This window comes from Hippoglossus stenolepis, chromosome 4, assembly GCF_022539355.2.
Source record: "Hippoglossus stenolepis isolate QCI-W04-F060 chromosome 4, HSTE1.2, whole genome shotgun sequence".
Lineage (NCBI taxonomy): Eukaryota > Metazoa > Chordata > Actinopteri > Pleuronectiformes > Pleuronectidae > Hippoglossus > Hippoglossus stenolepis.
In genome coordinates, this window is record NC_061486.1 from 23,168,468 (window position 1) to 23,191,737 (window position 23,270).

At 41.0% G+C, this 23,270-nt stretch overlaps 2 protein-coding genes across 3 annotated transcripts; both read right to left on the reverse strand.

The window, feature by feature from the left end:
- Positions 1–82: 82 nt before the first annotated feature.
- LOC118106347 (cyclin P) lies at positions 83–5,917 on the reverse strand. The gene is made up of 9 exons (XM_035154806.2): positions 5,711–5,917; positions 4,563–4,688; positions 4,325–4,400; positions 3,823–3,998; positions 3,276–3,374; positions 2,287–2,442; positions 2,045–2,203; positions 809–987; positions 83–625 (listed from the first exon to the last, which is right to left on the reverse strand). Exons 1-9 carry the CDS (start codon positions 5,762–5,764, stop codon positions 457–459), a joined length of 1,194 nt encoding a protein of 397 aa, XP_035010697.2. The 5' UTR covers positions 5,765–5,917; the 3' UTR covers positions 83–456.
- A 2,305-nt stretch (positions 5,918–8,222) lies between these two features.
- Positions 8,223–22,469, reverse strand: akt2 (v-akt murine thymoma viral oncogene homolog 2). Of its 2 annotated transcripts, none has more exons than XM_035154629.2 (14): positions 21,983–22,469; positions 20,021–20,188; positions 19,642–19,773; positions 19,423–19,534; positions 17,408–17,561; positions 15,759–15,890; positions 15,575–15,640; positions 15,424–15,492; positions 14,089–14,211; positions 13,736–13,864; positions 13,125–13,339; positions 11,881–11,968; positions 10,446–10,548; positions 8,223–10,316 (listed from the first exon to the last, which is right to left on the reverse strand). In XM_035154629.2, the coding sequence occupies exons 2-14, from the start codon at positions 20,064–20,066 to the stop codon at positions 10,237–10,239; spliced, it is 1,449 nt and encodes a 482-aa protein (XP_035010520.1). In that variant the 5' UTR covers positions 20,067–20,188; positions 21,983–22,469; the 3' UTR covers positions 8,223–10,236. The 2 variants fall into 2 exon arrangements, with proteins under 2 accessions (XP_035010520.1, XP_035010521.1); XM_035154630.2 differs by lacking the exon at positions 21,983–22,469 and adding an exon at positions 21,703–21,903.
- Positions 22,470–23,270: the final 801 nt, after the last annotated feature.

Here is a 23,270-nt window from a genome sequence, read left to right on the forward strand (position 1 = left end):
GTCAGTCTGTTGGATTGGTAGAAATCAGTGTAGAAATGCAGAAACTTCACAACGATGGGCAAAATAACTTGCTGAAGTACGATACCTTTGCAGCAGACACTTTATTTTTACATTAAAATTTTCAAATATAGATATAGACAGCCCACAACCTCTCCACAAATGAAAAGACAAGGACACATCATTACAATTCAAATATTTTTTAAATCGGCTGCAAGATAAGATCATAAAACACGTGTGCCACTAGCCTGGCTAAATCACATGCATGCGTAGTGCATGCAGTTCTCTATCAAACAATTTGCATTAAATCTTTCAAACTTCTTCCTCACCCTTTTCCATGGTAATTCCTCAGGATCCAGAGGCGTGGAATACAAAGGAGTCAAGTACTCAAGTTATAACAGTCTAGTACCTCTACCTTGAAGCTCTGGGATTCTGTGAAGTTCCTGTGAGTCAGATATGTCAAGTACGTACACCCAACAGAGCCGAGGCGTTCTTCAGACCCGGGTGTCTGCTGACGTGCATGGTCTCTGGGGAGGAGAATTTAATAAAAGTTGCACAGGTCTCTCGTGTGTGGGCTTTGGCTGCAGCGTTGGCCAGAATGTGCATCATCGTCAGCAGGGCAGTCTCACTGAAACGCACAAAACAGTGAGGATTGATAGTGGATAATACATTTAAAAAGTAGAAACAGAGCTAAATGACTGCAGAGCTAACAATGTCAGAAGTAGGGCTCGTAAAAAAGGACATTGTGGTAAGAGGTCATTGCTCAGTGTCAAGTAATAGCAGAGAGTCAGTTGATAAGGTGAGTGCACACCTGCCGACATGGATACTGGAGGCCAGGCACCAGGCGGCCTCTCCCTCTGGTGTCGGGGGCTCGAGCAGGACTTGGCGGGACAAGCAGAGGGCGGCTCCAGCCAGCTGTGAAGGGAGGAACACCACACACTGGCCCTCCAGCAGAGAGAGCTCCAGCAGGTACCGAGCCATCCATACCACCTGGTGGCGCAAGACGACAGGTTGGAATTAAACTTCAGACTTCACTTGCTGAGGACGCTTCCATTAAAAAAAAAAAAAAAGACACCATGACTCTTCATATTTACATGCACATTTCTGATAAAAAGCACTATGGAGGGAGTTGTTAACAGTAGCCAATTGCACTGGATGTGTATCACAACTCTCACACCAGAGTTAAGAGCAGCTCCACACGTAAAGCCGTGACAGTCTGCTGCTCGCCACTCCCTTCGATCTTCAACATAGGTCTGTGCATCGTCAGTAACTGGCAGAATATATTGTCACAGGGAGGGAATTAAAAGCGCCTTTCAGACATGCACTGCAGTCCAGACACTTCCCAGAGGGGCTGTTTGTGGCAAAGCAAACGTCGAGTCAGTTTTTGCCAGACATTTACTGGAACTTTTCCAGCCAGGCCCCTGCTAAAGTGTCAGAGTAAGCCCATGTGAGAATGCAGTGAGAAAATTCCCAGAAAATGCACAACGACCAAGTGGGTGTGTTAGTGACGTTCATAATACGCAACAGCATAAAAAAAAAATAAAATAGAGCAATACCAATATCTCAGAACAAAAAGTTGTCAAGTTGTCAATTTGGAAAGACCTCAAGATTCATGAGCTTTTGGTGATAAGGGCAGACGCTGGTGTTATGCGATTTCCAGAGCAGAATTTACATGTCATGTTATGCCTCCGACATCTAACCAGGTGCCTAACCTCGCTTGATTTTACTTGATGTTGTGAAAATATATGTCCGGGACAATCTTCTGTTGCGTTCTTCATATGTAAAAGACAAACTCTAGGACATGTCTGAACACAATTTCCACACATTTTTCATTCTGAACACTCGACGCAATTCAAGTCAACGCAAACATTTTTAATTGTGCAATGCACAGTGCAGGAAGACTCAAACAGTTCAAACTGTTATACAGGAAGAGAAAAGACAGGCATTTTGAATTAAAACATGTTTTTGTAATATATTTGGCATATAACAAGGGATAAATGAACAATTAACACAGGATTAAAGCTGAGAAAATATTTTTCAGATCTACCTTTGCACTGCAGCGAGCAATGGAGGCAAAAAGGAGAAGGAAGTGCAGAGGGGGACAGTAAGTCAAATCAAACTTGAGCCCACAGAGGACTTTGCGTTCCAGTCGCAGTAGCTGATGCTTTGTGTAGGTGTGGTCCATTAAGTAGCAGAGTCCAGACACCTGCAGGAAGAAACAGACATAAGAACGAGGTTTTGGGAAATCTGTCTGTTGCATTAAGAAGTCATTTGGTGGAGGCAGCGTACCTCAGGGAGGAGACACTCTTCTAATTTTGCAGCAATGAAGAGGCAAACCATGCCGAGGAGCTGCAGATTGGCTGTGGTCACCTTAATCTGACGCAATGAGCAGTTGACGAGGTGTATGGCCAGATAGAGGGTCTCTTCCTGGAAATGCATCATTTCCTGGTAGGAAATAGATCAAATTTTAATCAACTGGTGAAAAAAATAAAAATAAAAAACAGTTTAATTATTTTATTGTATTCTTTGGTTGGGTTAGGAAGTCACTGTATCTACACAGCAGTCTTGTAAAGATAAAACAAATGAGATGTGTCATTTAGTGAGTGTTAAGTGCACTGACTTTGTTGCTGTTGGTTAAAAGGCAGGCTAGTCGTTTCCCCTGGTTTCCTTGTGTTTGTGCAATGCAAACTGGCTTAATGTTTACCATACACACATTTAAGTGTTATTGATTTACTCTTAACTCTCAGAAACTGCTGTAATAAATCCTGTTTGGCCATCGATTTACTGTCAAAAACATCACAAACTACAATGGTACTCAGTAAAGTGCATACCTTCACCCAACAGTCTCCTTAAACTCAATCAAGCTGCACCAAATTGTATCAGTCCCTGATAAATCAGTACAAATGTTGAAGAAAGTGATAAAATAGTTCCTGGATCCACCCCCTGTTGGGGACCAAAATTGAATGGGTTCTTCACTGACACATACTTCCTTCCACCAAGTTTCGTGGAAATCTGTTTTTAGTGTAAACCTACTTACGAACAAACTGACAGGGATGACAACATTACCTCTTGGAGGAGGTTACCACTTACAGCACATTTCATGTCAAACTATTCCTTTAATGTAGCCTGATTCGCAACATAACATGGATGCTTTTTTAAATTTCCCTGAAAGTATAACAATTTGACAGACAGTCAAGACAGAGCCAAACAACAAGCATATGAATGATTATACGAGCTTTGCTTTGAGGATGAAGAAACCCATTAATAGTGAGACTCACATGAACTTGAATGAGCCAGTCTACCAGCACAGCTCGAGTGGCATCAGTGAAATGCCGGGGCAGGTCAGCGTTGGGAAAAGAGCTCCGTGTTTGAGTCCTCTGTAGGGTGAAAGCAGGAAATAAGGAGCACATGGTAAATACTTGAGCTGTGTCTCAATTCAGGGGCTGCATCTTTTAGAGACTGCATTTGAAGACAATACAGTCCCATTTTAAACTCTCCCTCAAATACAGCCAACAAATGAGCCCTTCCATCCCCTAGAAATAAAGGCTCCAACAGTTAGATCCTTCCCAGCCTGACCTATCCCAGGAGCCATTCTTTCAAAGAGGTAATGGCGCTGGCAAGCGATGAGACGTCCAGTGCTTGAGTATCAAGGTTCAACTCAACCCAACACAAAAAAGACCAAGGGACAGTCCGTGTCCTCTGAAGGATGCGGCCGCTGAATTGAGACACAGCTTTAGTGTTAGTGTTCTGTGTTGTCCCTTGTAAAATGAGTCCTTCACACTCAGACATGAAGCACTTTAGCAACCTCTGTTCATGTCGTCTCACCATCATGACCAAAAACATTTCCCAGCCGTATGTTCGGTCCCATATGAGGCCCAATTTCTCCAGGGCCGTCTCGACTTCAAGGCGCAGCAGGCTGGGTACCAGCGCCTGAAGGCTGTGGAGACTCTGCAGGCCATGAGGGTAAAGAAGCATGTGCTCCTCCACACACCCCTCGACATCTACACAAAATGGAAAGGAAAACAAGATAGTGTAACACAACATGCAACCAGATTGGTTTCAGCCTTACAACAAAAAAAAAAGGAATAAATCCATTTAATTTTTTGAGTATTCATGCAACACATTTAGGCCTCTCAAAGAAAACAAAAACACTGCTAAGAAAGCCCAATTTCCATGAAGAAAAATGGCTGCTTAAATTTCATTATGCAATTTTACTGTTAAACAGCAACTGTCATTCTAATAATTTCATGATAAATGTTGAAAATTGTGGTTATCTGCATAATAAGGTACATTTCTCTGGGAAAATCATTGGTACTGATTCCACTACCGTCTGAGTGCATCAGACTGTCTTCATGGAAACCCATGATGATGCCTTCACTGGTCTGCGTTAATAACCTCCTTTCCTGTAAACAGACAAGCACCTTACACACGTGCAAATTACATCTGCAAGTGGAATTGTTAGAAGCATGACAGAGAAAATAGGAAACACCAAGACTATACATGTGCTGGGGAAACTAAGATGAGAAGATGCATGTTTCAGGTGATCAGCAGGACAGACTGCGTACCCATCTGCATTCTGGCTCCACTTTGACAGGCACCTTCCTGGACTCTTCTACTTCTACAGGCTGCCAGCGGTCTATAGGTCCACAGGCATTAGCCAAAGCTCTTAACGGGGGCCGCCTTTCATCCACCTGGAGGGACAAGAAGGTATTTTACTGCAATCCTAGACACAAAAAATAAATAATTTGCAGCCATTCTTTATGACCGCAACTGATACGAAAATGTCTTTGCACTTGTTACGCTTCCAAAATTTAGCTGCAAGAGTTTCTAATCTAAAGAGACAGCCCACATCACCCCTGTCCTTAAATCTCTACACTGGCTGCCAGTATAAACCACAGGATTGTTTTACTGCTCATTTTTAAATCTCTAAACAGAGCTTGGTGGTCTGCTGGTGGTACCCTGGCTAAAATCTAAACATGGAGAAGCAGCTTGTAGTCATTATGCAGCACAGCGCTGGAACCAACTACCTGATGATATTAGGAATGCTGCATCCATTGCACCTTTTAAAACCAGGTTGAAAACTTAATTCACAAGTGCCTTTAACTAAACTATTTTACAAGGACACACCATCATTGCATTTTATTCAACCTGTATTTCACAGTGTTCCATCAATTTTATTTGTTATTTTACTTCTTTAGTCTAATTTCTTATCGAGATTTATCCTATTTATTTTATCTCTTTCCCACGTATTCTATTTAATCCACTTTATTTAGCTTGAAAACAAATTGTGGCTTCAGATTTTTTAATTGTTTTAATTTTTTAATGGCCCTGAACAGCACCTTGAATCTACCTGTGTATTAAGGTGCTTTTTAAATCGGACTGCCTTGCAGCTGCAGGTCAGCCGGTGCATGTCAGTACGTTTTTCATGGACTGAAAACAACTTGATCAAATAGTGATTCACTTGTGATCTTCAACACTGATCATCCAATCAGAGACTCCCTGACAACTCATGGCAGCTGAATACAATTACATACATGTTGGATTAAAATCCATTGGAATTTATTAAAACACAACAGTCCTACACGACTTGCTTATAAAACGTTACCCAGGAAATGTTTAATTCCCGCCGTCCCTCAGACACTGCTCAGCAATGCGTCTTGGTGAGACATAATGGTTGCTACACATGTATGGAGCGCGCTGCTCTCAGGCTCACCCTCTTGTGTAAGTCCAGCAGGGGCTTGGGGTCGGAGACGCCGGTCCTGGCCATGGTTACAGCCGGAAACAGAGTTCCCGTTCCGGGCCGCTGCAGCTACTTATCCACAGGTGTCGACGGAGGCCTGGAGCAGAGAGAGCGGCCATGCTGCCCGGAGAGAGCCGCTCATATAGACAGGTGAGAGAGGTGGACCCCACTGATTGGCACCCACACCCCATGCACCAGCACTTCCTGTCCACGCTTTAAAAATCCATGCGTGTGTGTTTATGTTTTGTACAATGTGTCTATGACTTCCTTCACATATCGTTTTTATTATTTTACACTGCACATGGCGCTAATGCCATGACTTCTGTTATATATATTCAAACTTTTATTCCAGATATTCAAACTTTCGTTCAATATATTCAAACTTTTATTCAATATTTCCAAGTTTCATTCTATTTATTTAAATGTTTCATTCCATATATTCCAACTTCATTTTATACATTCCAACTTCCTTCAATATATACGTTTTTCATTCCATATATTGAAGTTTCATTCCAACTGTCAATATATAGTATTAATTTTCTGAACAGCATGCCATGATATATATATATATATATATATATACACACACAATAAATTATATATTATGTATATAAATTGTTATTAATATAGGCTACTTATTAAAATAATTTGATATATTTATTTTGTTTGTATGTTTTTATTCATTGTGCTGTTTGTATGCGTGTATAAAGATGTTACTTTGGCTGGTCAGTTTGAACAAGCTTGACATGTACCATCATGTATCACTATTCTGTTTAATCAATATTCAAGAAGCATTGATCCTAACACACTACAAACTGCTCATGTGCTGTTGTGGACCGTCATTTATTGGCTGCAATGCAATGTGTCTCAATGTGTGCAATCCATCATCCCTTCACTACATCCTGGTGTGGTGGGTTGTTTTGTCCACCCTCGTTTCGTATATTTTGAGGCGACAGAATAATGCAAACACTTTTGAACAATGCTAGTTACATTCATGGTCATAATACATCAAACTTCACCAAAGATTACTGTTACAGTAGGGCTGGGCATTAAAACAATTTCAATAATTATTGCAATATAATTTGAGTTTATTTTAAGTGTTGGTCAGAGATTAAACCCACAATTTTCACTCAGGAGCAAAAAATTGTCTTTAAACTTGACAGAAAGAATAATTATCATTTACATTTCTCATCATGATAATCAATATCAACTGATTTGAACGTTTTTATCTTGAAATACTTTTGGGCCATATTGTATGTAGCAGTGAACGGAGGGGGAGCAGGTGGAGATTGTATACTGTAAAAACTGCATAAAAAAGAGAAACACACACAGAGGTTTATTCAGTAAAAATGTTTACTGGCACATTATAGTTGCAAATGTTATAAGCTACCATATTGTAGCAGGTATCACCCGTTACGTTGTAAAGTCTTGCAAAGGGGGGTTGAGACTGTCTACCAGGACAACGTCCTCCCCTTAAAGATTGCTTTTTTTTTCATTGTCCTCTGAGCCTCAGCTAACAGCAACAAGCAAAGGAAAATCTTGTTACACCAGCATCAGGTGTGACAATCGTGACTGTTGATCACATTCAAATATACAGAGAAGCAAGGTAACCATAATAAAGCTGCAAATCAAACACTACAAAGCTGCAGGCCTCCCCGTCTACTAATTCTGCATTCATCAAGCTTTTTTTGGTATTTACACAATAGTGAAGAGGCACTTGTTGTGCCCGTGTATGCCTACAGGAGAGGTCAGGGTATTAACTTGCATGTTTAGCTGTGAAGCATTGCTTAAAGCGTGGCCAGCAGCAAGATTCAGTGTATGGCTTTACAACCAATATTAAAAAAGTTCAGCAGCACCCCCTATGGCCGTGATAGCAATGAAGGCAAATCCACAGTGGTGTCCCAACAGTGCAGTGGTTCTGATATCCAGTCCTGCTGCTTCCTTAGCAGGACGCTAGGCTAGAGTATGACGGCTGTGCCTGAGCCAAGTGAGAAGAGGTGCTGGAGTTGTTAACTGTAAATCAAAGCCATTCCATCACATTATCGTCTGCAGGAGCTGGGGCAACGATGAGTCAAACATCTGGTGCTTTTTTTTCTTCCTGTGTCTTCTTCATCATGTTCACTCAAACATCTCAGTCACCCTCCATCACTCACACAAACTTAAAGAGAAGCAAATCAATACGTGGCATGAGGTGTGTCCCAGCAAACGCTTTAGCTAAACCTTGCAAAAAATGGCTGTTTGGGGGAGTGCTCTGAAGAGAACCATATCAAATTTTTCTTTAGCTTGACCAATCTAGGATTGTGTATCTTACACGCGCTAAGCTAACATAAGCTTAATTATGCTAATTATAAACAGTGATTTCACTTACTTGCTTATGCAAACCAGAAATTAACTCCCCATATAAAATCTAATTACTGATCATTAGCTAAACTAGCAATATTCTGCCAGAAACCCCATTGAAATGAAGAACTTAATCAAAAAGAAAGCAGTTTAAAAAAACTTTTAATATATTTTTTATATAATGTATACTTAAACAAGAAGTGTCTTCCAAAATTGAGAAATAGATGGACAAAAAAGGAGAAACACACAAAGAAAAAACAAAACAATGACAAACAATAAGGTCTTGATGTTCCTTTAGTGAAGCGCAACCAACATCTCTTCCAGCAATATGGAATTGTACAACACTTGTCGACATGCGAACATTTCAATATGATCGCTTCTCTCGATCATGTGCTGTCAAGACCCAAAACCACACAAAACATGAGCTGATGTTTTTAATTAGCGCCCACTGTCTGCAGGTTGATGGTTGGTCGACCAGCCCGAGCAGCATGTAGCTGGACTGCAAAGCTGCAGACTGTTGCTCCAGACATAGACCTACATAGATTTAAGTGCTTTGATACAGCATTAAAGAAAACGCTTAACCCAAAGTAACTAAACATCAACTGTGGAATCATTTGAAGTGTGAAAAATCCACCAAGTCAGTCAAGTTTTCAGCCTCATCATGAAGGCTTGACAACGATTGAACTTTTTCCATTCTTTAAATACAGGAACATTCAAAGGCTTATTTTTTAAAAACACATACATTGATATTAAAAAATTGAAAATGAACAAAAGATTGGTTCCTAACTCCTCGACTAGGGAGTGAGAATCACTGGACCGAGGACAGCAAACGGCTGTGTTCGTCTACATTTGTCTCTCAAGACGGGTTGGGGGAAAAACTGTGATTAAGCATACAGTCTCTCGTTCCCTCTTTCCTTCTATGAATCCTGTCTTTAACACGTAGCAAGACTGGCCTTAATGAAAACATATGCCTCCGACCAGCAGGGAGTTGGTCGGCCAGTCAGTCGGTCTGGACACAGCAAGGTGGACTCCAAAGAGACCGACTGCTGTTTCACTCTGAATTAAATTAATGCAGCATTTAAAGCAAAGATTAGCCATGCATGAGATCTCAGTTTCTAATCCTGACTGAGTCAATTTTAGCGCCAAGCCAATCAAAGCTATCATAAATTACATGCTTGTTCCCTTTAAAAAAAAGGCCATTGATTGTGCCATGTAGTGTCTTCTCCTCAATATACCAGCAACAGTTTTGAGTTGTTGTTTTTTTTAAACATGCATAAAGCAGACAAATGGATGGTTGAGAATCAAAAAAAAAAAAAATTGTTCATACATTCTCCTGCACTCATATGCACACACCCATACTCACGCATCCGCTCATGTACAAACGCAGTGCAAACACAGAAATGGCAACCCTCCTCCTCGTCCTCCCCCCATTTCCCCCCTCCCCCAACGGTAGGAACTGTCCCACACTTGATTTGTAACAGCAAGTTCCAGAAAGAGCACTTGTTAAAAAAATGAAAGAAAAAAAAAAGCAGAAATATGGCTTTACATTTAAAACTGTAACAACTGATGAATCTTTCCTAATTTTGTTAAAATTCTATCAAGTACATTTGTGTTTATATATGTAGTCTATGCATGGGTTGGTGTGTGTGTGTGTGTGTGTGTGTGTGTGTGTGTGTGTGTGTGTGTGTGTGTGTGTGTGTGTGTGTGTGTGTGTGTGTGTGTGTGTGTGTGTGTGTGTGTGTGTGTGTGTAGCAAGGGTACAGCTGGTAAAGAGGTGGGACTTGCTGGCATAACCTGGTTTTCAAAGTATCAAGGCTCTGATGTGTTGCCCAGTGTAGTGCAGCAGAGGTCCTGCAGGGAAGCCTAACGCCAGCCCTGAGAGGACGTACAGAGACAAAGCTGCCAGTCTATGCACACAAACCTGCTGAGGTCAGTCATTCACAGCCTGTGTGTTCACTTCATACATGATGATCCACGTCTTGTCTGAATTGCCAATATGTGTATGTGGATATGTGTGCGCGTGCATTTAAGACCAAATGAAAATGTGTCTTGTGCCAGTTTTGGTTTGTGTCGTTCAGATTCCCCCCAGCAGTGCGAGTGTGTTATGTGGGATTGTGATTGTGTGTTAAGTCTGCCTGCTTGTTCAAGAGTCTGAGTGATCATTCCCGTATGCTGGCAGAGTAGGAGAACTGTGGGAAGTGCGTACGCTGATCTGTATCCTCTGCATCTAAACTGTCATCTGGAGTATGCACAATGGGAGAGAGAGAGAAAAAAAATTTCAAAACATTGTTAAAACTCAGTTCTCCAGAAACATGTGAATCAAATCTTCAACCACAAATAGAAGGTGGACTGGAGCAGATCTACTTACACTTATCTGGAGGAGTTATCGTGATAGTTTGTGCTGTGAACTCATCATCAAAGTAGCGTGTGTCCGTCTCTGATGTTACCTGGGGCTTAAATGGTGGAATAAGCTGAGGAGAAGAAGAAAATCAAAAATTTTAGACTCTGATCATCATCCATCTATCATACAATTCCAGAAATCTATCTATTTGTACTTGGAATGAACATCTCGAGAACCATTCATCTTATTGGCATCACGCTTGGCATGTGTGTTGTTACAGGCCCATGGAAGTGCAGTGCTGAATTCGGTACATTTTGGATGCGTTTAATATTAGTAAAGGCTGAATTAACAGGCAGCCAGCATTCTGATTCCCCAGTTCTGCGTACTGAATCGAGCTTCACAGACTTTGGATTAACAGGTGAACAACTCTTTGTGCAGCAGCATTGACGCGGCTTCAGGGTTCTGCAGTCAAGCAGCCGGTCTTTGGCTACTTCCCCACTACTACGCTTTCCTTTGAAAGCGCAAGAAGTCAGCAATGAATACGCCTGGCTTCCATACTACTCTGGGATTTAAGAGCTGCTAAAACAGAGAAGTTTAGAAATGCTGCTTGCCCCGTGTGCATTTAAGTCTTGAAGGGCAGAAACAGAAATGTTGGGAAACGATGACGTAGACACTAGAGGTGGGCTGATGGACAATGCCTCCCCCCCCAATTTGACACTGACAGAGGTACAGCCTTCTAGCCTTCCACGCACAGACTTTAATCTCAGTGTCTATTATAACATAGAAAAATTCTGTGGAAACTGGCTATAGTGATCACGACATAACCGTTTATATGGATCAAAAAGCTTGGGACGTAGTCGTTTTTTATACAAATGCTGTTAAAATAATTTGATTGTAGTGATTAAATGGTCCTCTTACAGTGTTCATTTTGGGTTTTTCATACATGTTTTGACTGTTAAGTTATTATTTACAGTTTTTACTGGCTCCATTAGTAATTTAGTGCTCCTATTTTATCTCCATCATTCATGCTGCGCACTGCCAACCAAATCGAGCAAAGCTGAGGTAGAACAATTCCGGAAGAAAACCACTGGCATTGGCCTCAGCTACCAGTGGTGAACGCAACATGGTTAGTCAATTACAAGCGTTGCTGACCCTGTTGTCTCTCTGTTTACACCAGTAGGCGTGTGCCTTCCTGTAAACTACGGCACATGTTCAGTGTACGTGAGTGGTCATGTAAAATGTGTTTTCAGGCATATTAGTATGGACGGGAATTAAAACTGATACAGAGCCAAAACGCTTGAAATGCCATTTTCAACTTAAAGTGTAGTAGGATAATTGTAGCCTGAACTTGCTGCAGCGCATGTTTAGAGTTTAAGAAAGAAAGCTGTCACCATCATTACCACAGGACAAGTAAACAGCTTGTTGTTAAAATATCACGTTATTTGTTTTACACCAGCGTCACCTTTTTTTCAGTGACATCCTGCCAGTTGATGGAAGTGAAGAACTTGTGGCTCATCACATCTTTGGCATCGTCTGGTCCACCTCCGAGCCTTTAAACAAAACAAAAACACCATCATTATCACACACTGATCAGCCACCTTTTCTTTAAACACATTATTGTGCAAACCCGGTCATTAGGAGTTCGACAACAAGCACTGATGATGTGTTGTTCTCCTCCCGACTTGTATTTACTTATTTCTAGTTACCTTCATTTCCTGACCACTTACAGGTGCACATGTTCGTAAGCCTGCAGGCAGGGCTCAATGTTCTAATTTTAGCAGTGGTTTGACTGTTACCGGAAACACAAGGTTCTCCAACAAAACAACAATCAATTATGTGCTTGTGAGGCCATTATCCCGGACCAAAACTGATCAAGCAGGAACACGGGCTTAAATAACGTGGTTACTTATTTTGTAACTGAATATGTTGCGCCCACAGTGAAAGATTCAGAAGAGTAATCAAGTGCAGCAGACGAGCCATAAAATCCCAGGAAGAAAATGTTTTTCCTCGAGCTGTTTGGATGCACCTTCACGAAGCAGACATTCAGCTGGACAGCTGTTGTTTACACAATGAAATGGTACACAAAACAGTAACCACCATTTATTTCCTATATTGCCGCCACAGATTGATGGCTGATAAAAAACAACACTACAGTATAGGAACACATAAATATGTTTGATGTAATTCACACAGTAATATCATAGGCAGAAGGCATTAAAGGTTTTTTTTGACTGAGAAATGCCCTGCACTGTACATCACATTTCTTTAATAATCCAATTTAAGGACTCGTGGAGAAAAACATTTGATTATGTTTGAGTTTATTTCAAAATCTCAATACCTGCCACAAAGGGATGTATGTATGTGTCAGCCACTCCTTCGGAGGTCAGAAACCGAAAGTAAACAAGGATTTCTCCTCTCGCTGTGAAATCCTCCGATGGAGGTTTTTGGCCAGCGTTGGTGGAAATAAGGTGGTTAAGTCATTTCCCTCTTCTCAACTAACGTTTCACTAAAGTGGCTCACACACTGAAAGATTGACTCACGAGAGGAGATTTCGGTTAGGACACCGTGACATTATGAAACCACGGTTATGGTAAAATGGTAAAATGGTAATAAGAAGAGCTCATTCTATATCCTGATTAAGATGATGGTACTCCAGCTCTCTCTGATTCACCTCTTAGTCTAAAAGCAATTACAGTACACACACACCTTTGTTTAGGATCCTTTTTGAGCAGGCCAGCCAGCAGGGCCTTGGCTTCAGGGGCTAGGTTCTTGGGGAAGCGGATTTCCTCCATGAGGATGAGCTCAAAGAGACGTTCGTGGTCCTGGTTGTAGAAGGGCAACCGACCACACATCATTTCATACATGACCACGCCCAGTCCCCACCAGTCCACCGCTCGTCCGTAGTCATTGTCCTCAAGCACCTGACAAGGTAGAAATGAAAAGTTTATAGAGAAATAAAGAGACTGACATTCAGTTAACTCAAAGGCAGGTGGGGATGCAGAACTACCAGTTACCTTTTCATGCCATTGCACTCAAAATAACAATCAGTACACATTTAGCAGCAGTCCATCAAACTGCAGAATTTATAACTCTCTGCTAAAATAAAAACTGAAAAAGAAAACAAACTTTAAAGAGTAGTTTTAGATTCATAAAATTATAGGTTCACCAGCTTAGTAACTCTCCCATCATCAACGTTGCTCCAAAAATTCCAGCATGATCACATCAAACATCCTGATCAACATTAATCACAGCCCTGTGGCATCAGTGCGTCTTTACATAACCCAGGTCACTGAAGTCCACAGCCAATGTGATGTTACCTCTGGTGCCAGGTACTCCGGGGTTCCACAGAAGGTTTTCATGGTGGCGCCATCTGTGATCCCCTCTTTACATAACCCAAAGTCTGTTATCTTTATGTGGCCATCCTTGTCTAACATGAGGTTCTCCAGCTGTACAGGGAAAGATTCAAATCAAAGAGTTAAATTAGTTGACAACTGGAACTGGAAAGGTATTAAAAAGATGAATTAGGTGGCTCATGGGTACAGAACAAAAAACAAGTTAGTTGTTGAAAAAGTTGATCATATGACAATCTAACATTACAGCATATTCAGAATAACCCTCTTGACACTTTTACAATATATTGCCACATTATGAGAGCAAGCAGATATCTTACTTTCAAATCCCTGTAAACGACATTGCGTGAGTGTAGGTACTCCAGTGCTGATACTATTTCTGCACCGTAGAACCGTGCTCTGTCTTCTGTGAACACCCTGTCCCGCGATAAGTGAAAGAATAGCTGTAAAAGAATAAAAATGAACAGATGAAGGAACAGTTCCTCATTTTCTCACAGATATTAAATCAAAATTCTTCCTTGTAATTGATTTCTTGCTCCTTGCAAATCATCTAATGTGTGCTTTTAAACCTTTGTGTCGATGTCATTTAGAAATTAACTTTTTAAATCTAAATCTTTTGGATTAACAACCAGCCCACAACATATTTATTTCTTCTGCTGTTATTATGTTTGTGTTGGTGTTTGTTAGTTAGCAGGATTACTCAAAAACTACATAACCAATTTCCATGAAATTTTGTGGAGGTGTAGAACATGAGCCAAGAGGCAAAAAAACATTACATTTTGTAATAGATCCACATTAACCTGCAATTCCAGGATTTTTTCCCCACCTTCTTTAACATGGCAAGATAGTGCCCTTAAAGTGACAATACACATTAACACGTGTACTTTAGTCCAAAATTTAAATGTGCCAGATTTAGCCATACAGCCTGGTTTCCATCTGCAGTCTCTAGTAGGTTGATTGTAAAAAAAACAACATAGGGCTGGACGATATGGATATATATCGCGATATAAACCCAATAACCAGAAAATAAAATGTTTGCACATTTGTGTTTATGTACAATGTTCTTATGTACAAATGTTTTTTCTTATGCACAGAACAGATTGAAAAAACGGAGTCGCTTCTTCTGCATCGCGTTCCTCATAATCTGCAGGAAGAACTTCTGTCTGCAGGAGTCTGTGTGTGTCTGCTTGTCTCTGAGGTCTGATAATCACACGTATTTAGTTATTAATCGATGATGTCGGACCATGTCTCATGGATTGTCCGGTCACTTTAACCCTGATGTCCTGTGTGCGTCACGTTACATCTCGTGCTGTCTAGTAGGTTTAAACATGTGTCTCATAAACTCTAGAGCGAATCAAACCAACACAAAGTAAACGTCAGTCCTGTCCTATCCAGTCATGGATAGAATGAGTTCTATCAACGTTATATCGACCTGTCATACATTTCTACCGCGGAAAGTTATATCGCGATAATTATCTATATCGTTTTTTCGCCCAGCCCTACAAGACAGACTCATGTACTAAAACACTAAAGCATATAGACATACAGTAACCAAGCAATCCCTACAACATATTAACAAGTCAGTTCAAAACTGTTCATTATCATCAAATCAATAACACACACAGGTATAAACAAAAACAAATAGTAAAACTTACTTCTCCTCCATTTGCATACTCCATCACAAAGCATAGCCGGTCATGTGTTTGAAATGCATATTTTAGTGTCTGCCGAGGAAGAAAAAAAATTATTTGTTTGTATTACACTAAATAAACAGTCACTTAATTTTAACAGACACTAGTAACTTACTGTTAGAAAGGGGTGCCGTGTATTTTGGAGAACTCTGCTTTCAGTAACTGTGTGTGCCACTTCATCCTAGAGGAATAATAACCACACAAAGACTTAATTAGAGCATGAGCACAAGATCATGTAGCAACAGATAGCTAGAGCAGTTTAAAGAGAAAATTTGACTGTGATTGTGATCAGCACTAACTTTAGCAATGATGACTTCTTTACGGAGGATTTTCATGGCGTAGTACATCCCTGTGGCCTTTTCTTTCACCAGAATCACTTTACCAAACGTCCCTTTGCCCAGCAGCTTCAGGTAGTCGAAATCACTCATGGTCTGTAAGAGCAAAGGTCAAAGATAAGCAATGACAAAGAACTGCTGATGAACTCACACCACAGTGAGCTTATACCCAGTTTTCATTAAAGACACCATTCCTGTATCTCAATTCAGGGGCTGCATCGTTCAGAGGCTGCATTTGACGACCATTTGCGTCACAGCGGCACGCCTAGGCTGTCCTATTTTGAAGGCTCCTCTAAATGCGTCCATCAATCCCCCAAGCAATGAAGGCTGTAACAGGTAGATCCTTCCAGACCCAACCTATTCTAGGATTCATTGCACGCCAGAGGTTAATGTTTTAAAAAGGGGTTAATGGCAGCCCCCGAGAAAATATCAGAACTAACACTTTTCAGAAACGAATGTTAGGGGCATTGCAAGGGGCATTAAAACTTTCTTGTAGTGTCGCTCAGTTACTAGGCGACAGTAGTAAGGGTAGGACAAATCAGTGATGCAGATTGTGGAAATCCTCCACAGACCAGGCTGTCTCATTTTGGGATGTCGCTTGTGGTCTATGCTGCCTATGAAGACCACATCCTTCGTAGAAAGCAGCCCGTGAATTGAGACACAGCTAATGAAGGTTACATCTGTGAGTTTCGATTGGGACTGTGTGTTATGTATAATAAAAAGAGCATAAGAGCCTCTCTGAAATGTACAGAAAGAGCATTTGGATGTGTCAGTGGATTCCCGTTGTACTGTCCGTACTGCTGAAGTTTGTGCACTACATCTGATGTATCCTAACATGTGAGACATGACATGACTTTCTAAAATAGATGAGTATTTCTACAAAAATTTGAAAACTGAGCCTCTTGATAAGGACTTGGAAAAAACAACAAGAAAGACATTTTTCAACACCGAAAAAAATTACTTCAATGACTTATAGGCAGGCAAGCACTGGTCACTATTTTACTAATAATATAAAAGAGTATAAAAGTATAATGATTTCCACACAATAAGGATTTAAATTAAATTTAAAATATAATTTCTACTTCTCAGCGGCTGTGGCTGAGGCGGTATTCCTCTAACCAGAAGGTCAGGGGTTCAATCCCAGAGTTTCCAATCTGCATGCCGAAGTGTCTTTGGGCAAGATACTGAACCCTGTATTGCCTCTAATAGAAGTGCTGCCCATAGATGTACTTTATGAACATTTGTCTGAATGGGTGAATGTCCTATAAAGTGCTTTGAGTGTTCATCAAGTTTAGAAAAGCGCTATATAACACAGACTATTTATATAAATACAGACCATATGACATGTGTACATACATTTCACATCTCATAACAAAGTCAATAGACCAACAATGCCCATAAAACCAGAGCAGTTCACAAATCACTTCATGTTAATCAGCACTGGACAAAATACATCTACAAATGTTCCCCTCCAATCATTTTACGGTTGCTTCACAAAAAAAAGCCTTGAGAAAGAGGCTTAAAGTTTTAACAACTTGCTCAATAAAGATGAGCTTAGCTTGACAAACAAAGCAAACACTCAGCTGCCAGGCACTGCTTGTGCAAATACTGACCACTTTTTTGTTGGACTTGGACATAGCAATCTCCATCTCCTCTGTGCCGCTGCTGTCAGTTGGAGAGCCAAATTTGATCTCCATGGGCTCCTCATCATGCTGCTGACTCTTCAGGCTATTTGCCACCGCCTGGATCGAACGCATCCATTCCTCCCTGAACCAGAAGGAAACACACACCACCCGTATCAATTTTAGCCTATTCCTTTTCCACATTACTCTGAATTTACTCAACACAAATATGAAATGTAAAAAAAAAAGAGCCATAACTACAAATTGTATTCATGTGTTCAGAGAGATGATATAGGAGCACCAACAATATATCTTAAAAGAAAAAGAGAATGCTCAGTTTAGAAGGTGGAGGATAATCTGTACAATTCAGTGAGGGGGATGCTGGGATTTGGTACTTGGCAGAGCCAACATAAACAAAACTCAATGACGATTGCTTAGGTTAGGGGTGAATAATCAGGACTAATCTGGCAGCAAAGTCTATTTTCAGCATGATGGTCTTTCCTACTGCTCTCCCACACTCAAATAAATTCCGCTGCCTGTAGTGAACAATGGACCATTTAGGCCTTTTGTGTTTCGTGAAAAAGTTCCTCGTCTCTTTGGCTCCATCCACACAACAATGTTTGAGTTTTAAAACACATTATTGCTATGTTTACGCCTGCCATCCACACTACAGAGTTTTCAAGGACCTAAAACAGACTAAAGTTTTACTTTGAAAAACACCAGGCTGCATTGTAGTCTGGACAAGCAAAAACTGAGAAGTTTGGAAACGATGATGCGATCACCCACATTCATTTACTGATTGGTTATCATCAGTCATGACTTGACGACCAACAGTGAATGCAAAATGTTGTGACAATTTACTGTCAGCGACAGTGCCACCTTGGTTTGTTTCTCCTTCGAAACATTTTCTGTAACTAAGCAACCAACCCAACTGCAGAGTAAACTGTTTACACCAGTATGCAAATGAAATGGGTGTGTTAGTATGGATGACGAATATTACTGATGCTGAGCTAAAACGCTTGTGGTGACGGAGATCGTTTTAAATTTAAAATGGTGTTTTAAAATGAAAACATTATTATGGATGTAACATTCTGTACCAGTTTTCACACAGAATTTTGTATGTATGGCAGTAACAGGCGCACACATGCACAAAGGTCACCGTCACGCACAACAGATTAAGAGTGACAAGTACACTGACTTAAGAGTGAAAGATAAGTTCTGGCCAGATAGAAAGAACTGCATTGATGCCACACCTGCAGTTGAAACTGTGAGGTTTGACTGTGTGTGTGGATGGTAAAAACAGTATGGACCATGGCGCGGGCACGTGGTAGCTTGAGGTAAAGCAACCGAGCGAGTGAAGGTGCTGCAAATAGCGCTGCACACACCAAGTTAGAGATCTCATATGTCACTATGAGAGGTGTTAAAGGTGTTTTGGTTCATTATGAATCTGTGGTGGGACTAATTTGAGTATGGCCCACCGCAACAGTCTAAGAGGAGAAACACTATCCTGTAAAGCACGAATTTCACATTCGAACTTTTCTTAATTAACGACACAGTAAAACATTTTTTGCTCCACAGCAGAAATCTTTTTGTAGAATTACTTATTATTAGTTTGTCTTATGTTTAGACATGAGGCACATGATTTTACTGCGCAGCAGTAAAAACAAAGCAAACACATGTATTAGCTGTGAACAAATCACACTTTAATCACTTGAAACTTGTTCAGGTGTCTGACAAAAGAAACGAAGAAAAACATCAAGAGCAGTAAAATAGTATGTTGAGTTGGCTTTACTGAAATAGTATGAGGATCACGATGCAACTGAACAGAGCTTTTAGTTCTATAACGTGGAAAGAAGTTGTTTTAGCATTTGAAATTAAGTTTTAGGTTGACTGGTCTAAGCGCACGACAAGGACCCTAAATTTTTAACCAAAGCATCTCCTACCACAAGGTCAGAAAATATGACTCAAGACCAAATAAATCACCAAATAAAATCCTTGTCTCTTACCTCTCTTCGTTGCTATCCACATGGAAGGTGCGTTCGATAACCGAAGTCCACTGCAGGCAACGAATGACAAATGTGTTGGGCCTAGGACGCTCTGTTTTCATCAGCTGGCATTCTACAAAACAAAGACATGTCAGGTTATGCAGAAAACTGAAAGCACCTGCAACAAAACGTAACCTGGCCATTTCATTGAAATGTGACAGCCAGATCTGGAAAACTGACCTGCGACAGAGAAGTTGTTGAGCGGCGGGAGGCTGTGGTCACTGGACACCTCAGGCTTCTCTTTGTAGCCAATGAAGGAGCCATCACTCTTTAATATGAAGTAGCGAGGCCGCCAAGTTTTAATGTATTCACCTGGAAAACACAGGCGGGTGAAGATGTTTGAGCCAAAAATTGTAATGTTTGATCACTTGCTTAAATTACTAGACTTAAATTAACTGAAACAAACTGAGCACTGTGGTTCTCAATCAGTGAAGTTCCAAACTTAACAGACACATTACAGGGGAGTTTTTTGTAATCAAAAGATAGTTATATCTATAGGTAGAGACAGTCACGTCAATGTAGACCCAAAATGATGGACAGCGAAAAGGGACCCCCTTACCTCTCTTGTGGAGCCATCCCTCTCTCACAACACTGACTTCATTCATGCTGGGGCAGAAGACTGTCTGGGTTGGGAGGGGGCTGCAGACAAGCTGGTGGAAATGTGCAAACTGTTCCTATTGGTCGAGTGCCTGACAGTGGCTCAGATACAAAAACACCTATATAATACCTGGAGGAAGGGAACAGAAAGAAAGATCATTAATAGAAAGATAGAAAAATACAGAAACAAAGCTCACTGATGCCTCAAGTAGCTTTAACATGTAGTTACAACATTCATTCATGTGGCAAGAGCTATAAACCACCCACATTGGAAAAAACGTCACAAGAATTACAACATGTCCAGTTAATACTTTAACACATCAGTGCACTTTCACTCTTTGTTAAAAATTAAGAACCTCTGCTAACTTGTTAAGGTGTGAACAAAAAAGTGGTGTGACTTCTGACTATTTATAATTAAATGTCTCACATAGCTGCGCAATTTCTTTTTACCCTCATTGTCTTTTTTTAGATGTAGAGGAACATTGAAACATAAATTTGAACAGACGACAGGTCTAAAGGAAGTAGCAATACAGCAAGGGAGGTGAATACAAAGAGTGAAACTTATAACTGTGTCACCACAGCAGTAAGAATAAATTCTTCTTGCGAGCAACTGTGCTGCCTTGAAACACAACTCCACAACAAAGAAAACTGCTGAAAGCTGCATGTCTGCTCGGCCCTCATACGTGACCATCTAATGATTCTGACAGTGACATCCACACTGGGACGAGTACGACTATCATGACCCAACTGGATATTAAAGGGCAAAATAAGATACTCTCCCTGACCTCTCACTGTCGTATTGTATCTAAACACATGTAGATTTATCGTGATGGTGTTATATTGATACCAGATTAAGATCAGAGAATTTGGCATTGACGCTACTAAACAGGAAAATGGAACTAAAAGCAATTTTTTGTCAAATGCAATAACCTCCCATGGATCTCGCTGAATGTTTGAAGGGAGGCCTTGGTGATCAGGGTCAGCCCTGAATGAACAGCTTACGTTAGATAATAGGTTTAACAGAATTTCACAGCCCTTGTGTGAAAGTGATGGGGTTGAATGTAACAGTGCATACAATACGGTGAGCACGACACAAATAGTTTTTAAATGGCTTTGTTTACTCTTATTGTTATTATTACTACCATTATTATATCTGTATTTATTCAAGATTCAAAGATCTTTATTGTCATCACACTCAGGTACAATAATAGCAAAGGTATCAGCATCAACAAATAACTACGTGCTGAAAGATAGAATATAGCACTTTTCTGAACAGTTACTTTCAAAGTGCTTCCCACATTTAAAAAAAATCTGATAAATAGAATAAAATAAATTGAAAAAATAAATAAAAATAAATAAGTAAACAATTTTAGAGTTTGTCTTTACAAACAGGACATTTGTCCTGTAGTAAGTAACCAGGTATGTGGTTTACATGTAGCACCATTTGAAAAATTACAAATACAACTGTATTCAGATTAAACTTGTAATATAATTCTGTGTAACTGATGATTAAAATAACAGGCTGTATTCAACACGGCCACAAGCCACCCTAAAGTAAACACGACTCGTAGCGTGAACACATCCTCATCCTCCTCTCGGCGTAGCGGCTAGCTAGCTAACTGAGGCAAAGTCAACAGACGTTACCTTCAAAGTTCAGCACGGGTCGTTAGATTCTCTCTCGGAGCTCAACAAGAAACAAGTTGCTTCGACACTTAAGCCGAAGCTTATGGACAATCTGGGGCCGAGCGTCGCGCCAGACAGACCAACAGCAGCGCGGACACTGACCGTGACCGCATTACGGCCAAACAAGGCAGCTAGCCAACGTAGCAGCCTTTCGAGCTAACGGCTAGGTAGCATGTCAGTTAGCCCCTTGCGCTACTTCTCGTTAACCCTCCTCCTCCTCCTCTCCCCGGCTTCTACTTACCGAGACTTTAGAGAGACGAAATTAAGCCCAACCACTCAGTCGGTCTGTCCCCGGAGGAAGAGGCGCAGAAGTCCGCGGCACAAAGCTCCCAGCGGTTATCACGCAAAGCCCGTGTGTATTGAACTCTGTCAATGATCACACAGCTTCAGCGGACAGCGCTCGTTTTCTCCCCTCACAGCGGCGGCGTGTTCAGTCTGTTGCTGCTGCAGTGGCTCGGCGAAGCGTACGTGAACCGCACCGAGAATACAGTCCGCCGCGCTCCAACCTATGTCTTAGTACAAAATAATGTTTGAAATCCCGGTCAGACGGAGCACAGAGCTGCTGCTGCTTCTTCTTCTCCCTGGGTTCAGTGTGGACGGTCGCCTGCTCTTAGCGTGGAAGCCCTCCTCCTCGTCCCGGCCAGACAGCGCACAAGCCCCGCAGACTCACGCTGAGACGGGAAGTGACGTACGAGGCCAGAGGGTCCACCACGCACTGCACCTGAGCGGTCGATGTGAAAGTACACCGAGTACTGCGCTGAAACCTTAACCCCGGTCCAGCTGCACACCGCTGGATTACAGATTGTCCCAGGGATTACAAATTCACGTGAAGCGTGTCTTCATTTTTAAACCAGCGTCCCCGCCTTCCTCAGTGAACCAATAACTTTCTGCTCAGAGGAAAGCACCTGTTTTCTTGAGCTGGCAAACACCCAAACTACAAGCGCCTGCCAGTCCCCTTATGAAATCACATTTAAATTCACTAGATCCAGATATTTTCAATTTGAATCTTCACCAAATTGCACTCACTTAAAAACATAAATTCCCTGAAACATGGCAGATTTTTTTGAAATATTCCCAGTAATAACCACATTTCCACCTGTCCCCAGTATTTCTGCATAGGAGAGTGGAATCGATAATAAATATCATAATAAAAGTAAGAAACAAAATGGGCTACTACTACTATCAAGTGTCAAATTATTGATTGATGTGTTTCAAGTAGGAGCATAAATATGAGTCCCCTAAACATTCCTGAAAACTTTCAGCAATGTTCATGAATTATTCTCTGAGAAATCAACTAAGATGTAGCAAAAGCGTCCCATTTCTCCAGTGAAATGTGGGAGAAAGAGAAAAAACTATTCTGGATCCAGACCAAAACTTAATAAGTTCTTTCCTGACACAATTCCCTCCAGTATTTTTGCTAAATCTTACTTACAAACGAACAAACCGACTGACAGGGGTGAAAACATGATCCCTTGGCAGTGCAAACTAATGCTACAGCATTATGAGTGAAGCAGGGAATAACCGGAAAG

Bases quoted from the DNA above. Each gene is read 5' to 3' on its own strand.
- akt2 (XM_035154629.2), bottom strand. From the start codon at position 20,066: ATGAATGAAGTCAGTGTTGTGAGAGAGGGATGGCTCCACAAGAGAG. The intron at 19,774-20,020 runs GTAAGGGGGTCC...TGTGTTTTCCAG, and splicing joins GGGATGGCTCCACAAGAGAG to GTGAATACATTAAAACTTGG. The intron at 15,891-17,407 runs GTCAGTATTTGC...TTGCTCTTACAG, and splicing joins CCAAGTCCAACAAAAAAGTG to ACCATGAGTGATTTCGACTA.
- LOC118106347 (XM_035154806.2), bottom strand. From the start codon at position 5,764: ATGGCCAGGACCGGCGTCTCCGACCCCAAGCCCCTGCTGGACTTACAC. The intron at 4,401-4,562 runs GTACGCAGTCTG...GTCTGTTTACAG, and splicing joins TGGAGCCAGAATGCAGATGG to GAAAGGAGGTTATTAACGCA. The intron at 988-2,044 runs GTAGATCTGAAA...TTGCGCCACCAG, and splicing joins TTGCTCGCTGCAGTGCAAAG to GTGGTATGGATGGCTCGGTA.